General features: G+C 40.5%; 1 protein-coding gene across 1 annotated transcript; it reads left to right on the forward strand.

The window, feature by feature from the left end:
* The first annotated feature begins 800 nt into the window (after positions 1-800).
* LOC110566387 (secretoglobin family 2A member 2-like) lies at positions 801-8552 on the forward strand. The gene is made up of 3 exons (XM_021664233.1): positions 801-858; positions 4902-5089; positions 8514-8552. Exons 1-3 carry the CDS (start codon positions 801-803, stop codon positions 8550-8552), a joined length of 285 nt encoding a protein of 94 aa, XP_021519908.1.
* Positions 8553-8911: the final 359 nt, after the last annotated feature.

Here is an 8911-nt window from a genome sequence, read left to right on the forward strand (position 1 = left end):
TTGTATAGACTCTCAAATTAAAAAGTGACCTACACAAGACCTGGACCAAAACATTCTTCAGACTGATATGCATTCAACACAGGTTGAAGGAAAAATATGTTTAGAGACTTGAGATGAACAATAAATAGCAAACTGATGGGATAACTTTTTGTATGACTCTTCAGTAAGGATCCGAAAGGAATAAGCTCCCTCTGGAACTCAAAGAAGAGGGTCAACATGAAAGTCTCCTTACAAAAAGGTGTGTGGTAGTGCACTGATCCTAGGCACTGCAACCATCAGAAACAAGAGTAAACAAAATGAAGCTGCTTGAAATTGGAAAATAAAAATTAAAATACAAGAAAAAGACATGAATGAAGAAAAATGAAGAACAACAAGAGAAAGAATGAAAATAGTGAGATGATAATTAAAAAGACAAAAAAAATGAAGAGGGGAAAATGAAGGAGTAAGTGTGTGAAAAAGAAGGAGAATTTTTTTTTCTAATTCAAACTATAGTGCTGCAAGTCTGCATTATTTTTGGAAGCACTTGGATAAAGCTTACCTATTGCCAAACATCACACTTTAATTTTCAGAGCCTGGTTCTCAACAATTTCTTTCCTTGTTTTATACCACCAAATCATAAGCCTTGGGGCTGCTTTGTGCTCTCTGATGTTACATTGCTCTTATGACTTGCACTCTTATTGGCCAGCTGACAATAAGATGGCTGGCCAAGAAACAAATAGAGGAGCACTGAGGTCTCAGCTCCAGAAAATTCCCTGATCTCAGTCTTGTACCAACGACCAACTCCCAAAGACTTCCTCAGCATGAAGCTGCTGCTACTCTTCATGCTAGCTGCCATCCCCATTTGCTGCTATGCCAGTGGTGAGTTCTGTGGAAATGTAGGCTGCTTTGGGGCACATATTATTTCTGTATTCTACAAGAAGTACTGAGCCCCAGGAAATGTTAACATTGACACAAAGTTTCTGATGCAATAGCCTTAAACTCAACATAAGGCTAGACGATCACAGGTGTCATTGATGTGGGTTTGGCCCCTGTGCTGTAACTACATGTAATGTGTCATTACCATGTAGGCGTTACCATGGTGATAAGAGCTCTCTTTTTTTTTTTTTCTTCAATGCAGTTTATTCAGGAACATTGAACAATCCTCGGACCCCGGGGAAAGCCAGCCCACAGCTTAAATAGCCTCTGGGTAGCCAACCCAGGCGTGCCACGGGGGCAATGCAGATAGGTCCACATACATGGAAGCAAGCCAGATCCTCAGCCTTAGCCAAATGTGGAATTGTTCATGACAGAGAGCACTCACCATCGGGAAGGTGGAAGGCGGAAACCAGCTCCATCTTTAAGGCATAGCATTCTGCAGCTCTCTACAGTTCCCCCTTTTTGTTTTAGACGCATCAGGCAAGAGTAGAGGTCTGATCTCTGATATTAGAAATAAATTGGGACTTTGTACAGATGTTCATTTAGGTGTCATCCACCCAAAGAGCATCAGACCTGTCTGATACCTTTTTCTCAGAGGCGGGACCTGGGGCATCAACCCGCATGCAATCAGGCATGCTCTTCTCTGGGTCCAAAGCGACTGACCCTGAGTGCAGTGCTTAGCCTCGCATCCTGAGCGTATCATTTTAGCTTTTTATGGTATCCAACCATGCTTGGGGAGAATGTCCTGCTTCAATGGCTGTAAAGGCCTGAATGATCATGGCTGCATCACACTGTTGTAAGACTCTAATCTTGCATATATACCACAGGCAAACCAAGGAGACCAACACCAGAAGGCCTGCTAACACTCCCATGCCCGCCCATTCCTTCAGATGATTCATGGCTGCAGCAATCCATGTTGATAATCCTGTGGCTAGTCCTGCGTCCACTCCAGTAGAATTTACTGTGACAATGGCCACTCTCAGCTGCTCCATAGTGGTATCGAATTCTCCAGTCCAATTACCTAAAATATAGCTCGACAATTATTTAGACAGATTTGCAGCACAGGAAAAATTCTCATGTTGTATGCTAGTGACACAAAGTCCAGCATACTTTCATTGACAGTCAGGTTGAGTGATTTGCCATAGGGTATCAATTTGCTCCTGCAAGAGGTCAATCCTCTGATTGAACACCATCAAGCTTCCTTTTAGTTGAGCATTAATTCCTTTATGTACAACTAAGGCATGAGCTACATTGGCTAAATGATTATTCAGGGTCTGAGCAGTCTGCCCAGTATGACTCATGGCTAATGCCCTGGTGGTAGCTCCAACAGCCGCCAATGAGATGGTAGTAACAATGGTGGCTGTAGTTCCAAGATCCCTTTTCTGTCTGAAGAGAGTCATAGCGTGAGGGGCATCAATGGGCATAGGCACCCAGTGAGGCATGCGAGTAACCAGGGCATACCTAACTTTACTAGCATTCCAGCATTGGGCAAAAAAGCAAGTATCATTACCACAATTACTTGGCTCTATCTGGCTAATAATGAATAAAAATGGGGGATATAGACAAACAGGTGTGGGCTTATAGGAAATATTATGAGAAGCCTTAACCCCTCGTTGGAACATCCTGCGTCAGTTCTAGAACTAGCAGTGGTGGTGTCCAAGGTCTGAGTAGGTTCAGGAGACCATTGCCCCCAGGGGCGAGACGTGCTCCATGCCAATTGACTAACTCCATGTTTTCCTCCAATTTTGAAAGTCATTTAAGCTTCTTAAATTATTTTTTCCCTTTTTTCTTAAATTTTTCATCAATTACACTTTATTCATTCTGCATCCCCCCATAAGCCCCTCCCTCCTCCCATCCCAATCCCACCCTCCCTCCTCCCTCTGCTTGCATGCCACTCCCCAAGTCCACTAATAGGGGAGGTTCTCCTCTCCTTTCTGATCTCAGTCTGTCAGTTCACATCAAAAGTGGCTGTATTGTCCTCTACTGTGGCCTGGTAAGGCTGCTCCCCCCCCCCCCAGAGGGAGGTGATCAAAGAGCAGGCCAATCAGATTATGTCAGAGGCAGTCCCTCTTCACATTACTATGTAACCCAATTGGACTCTGAACTGCCCTGGGCTACATCTGTGCAGGGGTTCTAGGTTATCTCCATGAATAGTCCTTGGTTGGAGTATGAGTCTCTGGGAAGTTCCCTATGTTCAAATTTTCTTGTTCTGTTGCTCTCCTTGTGGAGACCCTGTCCTCTCCAGCTCTTACTATTCGCAACTGTTGGGCAGAGTGAACGGAATTTTAGGTAAGAACTGGGAAATAGTAAGAGCTCTCTTGAAGTTCGTTACAGGTTTGGATTTGGATATGATATATGTTACAGGAAGTTGGGTAGATATAAACATCCCTGAACCTATATGTTTCTTAAAGATTATACTCATCAATCTTTTTAAAGATGAAAGGAGTTGCTTTTCAAACTACAGCATGTAACCTAGGAATAAATAGCATATGAGCCACAAAACAGATGTGTGAAGGGTTGTTCTAACCCCTTCAAGTTGGGCCAGATACTTTCTTGTCCCTCTGATGGGGAGGACAGCTCACATTCCCCAAGTCCACTTGAAGTAATGAAAGAAGTAAATCTTTGTCTCTGAAAATGTAGTCAGTACAAATATGTCATATGTGTAATAAGCTTTGTATAATTTGTGTCATTTATGTCATCTACTTCACTTACCTGAGAGATTGGTGCAAAATAGCAAGAAGGTGGCATTCTCAGTTAACGTGTAGGAAAGTGAGGGTCAGGCTCAGTCTTAGTGTAAAACTAGTTCACTTGAACCTACTTCCTGACCACTTTCTCTGCCATTGGTTAACCAAATGACAACACTCCAAGTACAAGATTTTATGTTATATGTTACTTTTGATGCAAATGATTGAGTTGATGGTGATAATAGATGATATTCTGAATGCAATATTTATAGACTATTTTAAAATACTTCACAGGGTTCACAAAATAGTGCTAATATGCATCACGGTTAGAAGAAAAAAAAACTATTTACTGTGTCCAGTCAGAACAAAGCTTCTTTTTTCTTGCATGTCATTACTGACAAAGGTTGTGTGAGATTTGACTTTCTTTGTTGGATTGTTAGGGGAAATTTTTCAGGACCTAAAGGAATCTTACAGTCTGCATTCATTTTCTGCATGAAGTTACTTCAACTACTAGATGTTGTGGTGTTTTTTTCTTTTAGCCCCAAGCTCCCAGAATAACAACTCAGATTCAAAATATGTTTTCAAATACCTAGGCCATATAAATACACTCTACTTTGAATAGCTCATAACTTAAAATAACCCATTTATTCTAATCTACATTCTGACATGCGGCTAGTTGCCTCTGCTTAGCTATCATGCATCTGCCTTCCTCACACCTTACTGGATGAATCTCTTATGCCTGACTTTGTCCCAGAATCCTTTCTGCCTGCTAGCTGTCTCACCTTCTATTCTACCCTCTTCTATAGGCCACAGATTTCATTTTTTTGACAGGTGATGCTTCCATATAGACATAAGACATTGCTTCTACAACTAGAACTTCTGTTTAAGTTGCTCTGTAGATGGTAGAGTTAACAAAGCAAAGTGGATAATGTTCTATTTGTGTCATTTATAAGATGTTTGAACATATTCCAAGATGTTCACAAAATGGTAATGAAATGTGGCAGGAGTTTGAGCAAACAAAAAACCAATATGCTTACCATGCCCAGCAATACAACCTGTTAATTCTTCAGTGTCCTTTTTCCTGAAGCCTGTGTGAGGTGTGGCTGCTTCTGCTGAGATATTAGGGGCAGAGTTTGCAGTTTCTAAGTGAACTCTCAGAGCCTGCGTGTTCTGGCGCAGATTTAGCAGTGCTCTATCACCTTTGCTAATCTGTGTCTTCACTTGTGCTCAAGAACATGACTGTCGTGACAGGTAAGCCCTAATAAGTTCAAACCTCCAGTGATGAATGCTATGTCTTTCCAGGTTCAGGCTGTGAAAAACTGGATAAAATTATTGAAAAGACAATTGACCCAACTATGTCTGTGAGTGATTATCAGAAAGTACTAAAACCATACTTAATTGAACGTTTTTCTGAAACAGCTGTAAGCCGATTCAAACAGTGTTTTCTAGACCAATCCAAGGAGACTCTGGACAACTTTAAAGTGATGATGGTAATTGTCAATTTTTCTTTTTTGCATTATCTCATTATATATATATATATATATATATATATATATATATATATATAATGTTAAACATATATGCATGAGAATCTAGGATGGAGGTAACCAGGGCTCACCATATCTGAGGGGCAGAGGATCTGAAACTCCAAAATTGGTACAGCTGAAACAGCAATGCACACTCTCAAACCAGTGGACCTCTCTCATCTTCCTGAAGAATACTCCAGATACCAGAGAAAGATGGACCCAGTCTGAAGTACAGACTCCAGGAACAGTGAAGGTTACAGATAAGCAGATGGCCAGAAGTTGGGTTAGAACACATCCAACAAAAATCAGGACATTATGGCTTCACCAGCACCTCCAAAATCAATGGATATTTTCATTCATCAGAAACACTGGAAAATGTTTTCAAAGCTATGCTTATCCAGTTATTAGAGGCTCATAAAGATGAAATAAACAAATCTCTCAAAGAAGTAGCCACACAATGGAGGCAAATAAAGAGGAAAGAAAAAAAAGCTCTCAAAGAAATATAGGCAAATACAGCCAAACAAATAGAGGCACAATTAATGGCATATAGAAAGGAAACAAACAAAAAATATAATACAAAAAATTATGTATATAAAACAAAAATTATAGAAAGACTGGAATATACATTCAAAAGATAAAGAAAATGGGGCAAGGCATGAAAACAGAATTAGACCCAATAAAGAAAACACCAACAGAGAAAACCCTGGAGCTGGAGAACTCACAGAAAAGATCAGGAACCACAAAGGTAAGCATCACCAATAGAATACAAGAGATGGAACAGAGAATCTCAGGTGCTGAAGATATACTTGCAGAAATTGACACTTCTCTCAAAGAAAAAGTAAAATCAGAAAAGTTCCAAACACAAAACATCCAAGAAATCAAGGAAGCCATGAAAAGACAAAATCTAAAAATAATAGGAATAGATGAAAAAGAAGATTCCAGGCTCCAAGGTCCAGAAAATACTTTTAAGAAAATCATAGAAGAAAATTTTCCCAACTTAAAGAAAGAGATGTCCATAAACATACAAGAGGCCTATAGAACACCAAATAGACTAGACCAGAAAAGAACCTCTTCATGTCACATCATAGTCAAAACACTAAACCTACAGAACAACAACAACAACAACAAAATATTAAAGACAGCAAGGAAAAAAGGCCATGTAAATATAAAGGTAGACCTATGAGAATCACAGCAGACTTCTCAACAGAAACTATGAAAGCCAGAAGGGGCTGGGCAGATGTCATGCAGACTTTAAAGGACCACAGATGCCAACCTAGACTACTATACCCAGCAAAGCTTTCAGTCAACATAGATGGAGAAACAAAATATCCATGACAAAACTAAACTTAAACAATGTCTACACATCAACCCAGCCCTATAGAAGATAGTAGAAGAAAAACTCCAATCCAATGAAAACAACTACACCCAAGAAAACATAGGATATAGATAACTTCACAACAAAAAATTAAAAGAAAGCAAGCAATGAAACACAGTAACATCACCAACCCCACAATAAAAGAAACTAACATTCATTGGTCACTATTATCTAGCAACATCATGGACTCAACTCTCCAACAAAAAAGCACAGACTAATAGAATGGTTGCAGAAACAAGATCCAACATTCTGCTGCATCCAAGAAACACACCTCTGCAACAAAGACAAACACTGCTTCAGAGTAAAGGGCTGGAAAAATGTTTTTCAATTAAATGGGCCCAGAAAACAAACTGGAGCAGCTATCCTATTATCTAATAAAATCAACTTGCCACTTTGGAAATCAATTTGGCGCTTTCTCAGATAATTAGGAATAGTGCTTCCTCAAGATCCAGCTATACCACTCCTAGGCATATATCCAAAATATGCTCAAGTACACAACAAGGATATTTGCTCAACAATGTTTGTAGCAGCTTTATTCATAATAGCCAGAATCTGGAAATAACACTGTTGTCCCCCAGCAGAGAAATGGATACAGAAACGGTGGTGCATTTACACAATGGAATACTACTCAGCAATTACAAACAAGGCAATCGTGAAATTTGCAGGCAAATGGCGGGAACTAGAAAAGATCATCCTGAGTGAGGTAACCCAGAAGCAGAAAGACATACATGGTATATGTAGAAATTAGTCACGTATAAGTGGAAATTAACCATACAATATAGGATAAACATACTAATATTTGCACACCTAAAGAAGCTAAACAAGAAGGAGGACCCTGGGTAAGATCATCAATCCTCACTCAGAAAGGCAAACAGAGTAGACATCAGAGAGGGAGAAAACATAAAATAGGACAAGAGCCTACCACAGAGGTCCTCTGAAGGACTCTACCCCGCAGGGTATCTAAGCAGATGCTGAGACTCATAGCCAAACTTTGGGCAGAGTTCAGGGAATCTTATGAAAGAAGGGGGAGATAGAAAGACGTGGTGGGGACAGGAACTCCACAAGAAGAGTAACAGAACCAAGAAATCTGGGCACAAGGGTCTTTTCTGAGACTGATACTCCAACCAAGGACCATGCGTGGAGATAACCTAGAACCCTTGCACAGACATAGCCCATGGCATCTCAGTGTCCAAGTGGGTTCCTTAGTAAGGGGAGCAGAGGCTGTCTCTGATATGAACTCAGTGGCTGGCTCTTTGATCACCTTCCCTTGGGAGGAGTGCAGCTGTACCAGGCCACAGAGGAAGACAATGCAGACAGTCCTAATGAGGCTTGACAGGCTAGGCTCAGATGGAAGGGGAGTAGGACGTCCCCTATCAGTGGACTCGGGGAGGGGCATCAGTGGAGTGGGGGAGAAGAAGAGAGATGGAGGGTGGGATGGGGAGGGGATGAAGGAGGGGATTAAAACTGGGATACAAAGTGAATACATGTGATTTTAAAAAACCACAGGTTGGACATTCAGTAATGCATGGGGCCTAAAAGTACTGGTAAGGGCTTTTCATTTGATTCTAATATATCTAAGTTTTTAGAATATTGAAGAATTTAAAAAGTCACCCTCTTTCTCTTAAGCAACAATTCAATTTTGCACATATTGTGATAGTAATAGACGAGCATTTCAAATTGGGGATCACCAGACACCTTCAGCTACAGCTTCAGTTCCTATGAAAATAGCTCAGGGAGTTTGGAAGTTAGAAGGAAATGGTGATCAAGAGGGTGTCTTTGGAGAAAAACCAAAACACAATTGTTTTTTGTAACTGGTTTTGTTTTTGTGATTCATTATCTCTTGAATGATAGAACACATATACCTAATTAGAGTTTTCTCCCAGAGCTTTCTGGAATATTTAATAGTCATTGAAAATAATGAAAAATAGTAACAAAAACGAGGATTTTTTTTTTCTTTTCAATATTGGGCTGTACAGAGCTCAGATTTAAGTCACTTCCTTATTTGTTTTCCAGGAGGCAATATATAACAGTAAAGAGTGTCAGCAGCCATAAACCGCCCCCTCCTCTCCTTTTCCTCAGAAAAAGGGAGCTCCCTTTCCCATCTACCCTGGCTCATCAAGTTGCGTCAGGTCTGAGTATATCTTCTTCCCTTGTGGTCTGTCAAGTCAGTCCTGCCACAATTCATAGGGATCCTTGGGGAATAGTGGGAGGAAAGAGAAAAGGACCCAGAAGTGACAGGAGCCCCACAAGAAAAATAACAGAGCCAACTAAACAGGATCCAGAGTGGTTTGCTTAGACTGAAACATCAACCAAGGACCATGCATGGACTGAACCTTACAAAGATATAGCAGATGGGCAGCTTAGGCTTCTAGTGGGTCCTCTAGTAGGGAAGTGTGGACTGCATTGGAAAT

Source organism: Meriones unguiculatus, chromosome 1 (genome assembly GCF_030254825.1).
Source record: "Meriones unguiculatus strain TT.TT164.6M chromosome 1, Bangor_MerUng_6.1, whole genome shotgun sequence".
Lineage (NCBI taxonomy): Eukaryota > Metazoa > Chordata > Mammalia > Rodentia > Muridae > Meriones > Meriones unguiculatus.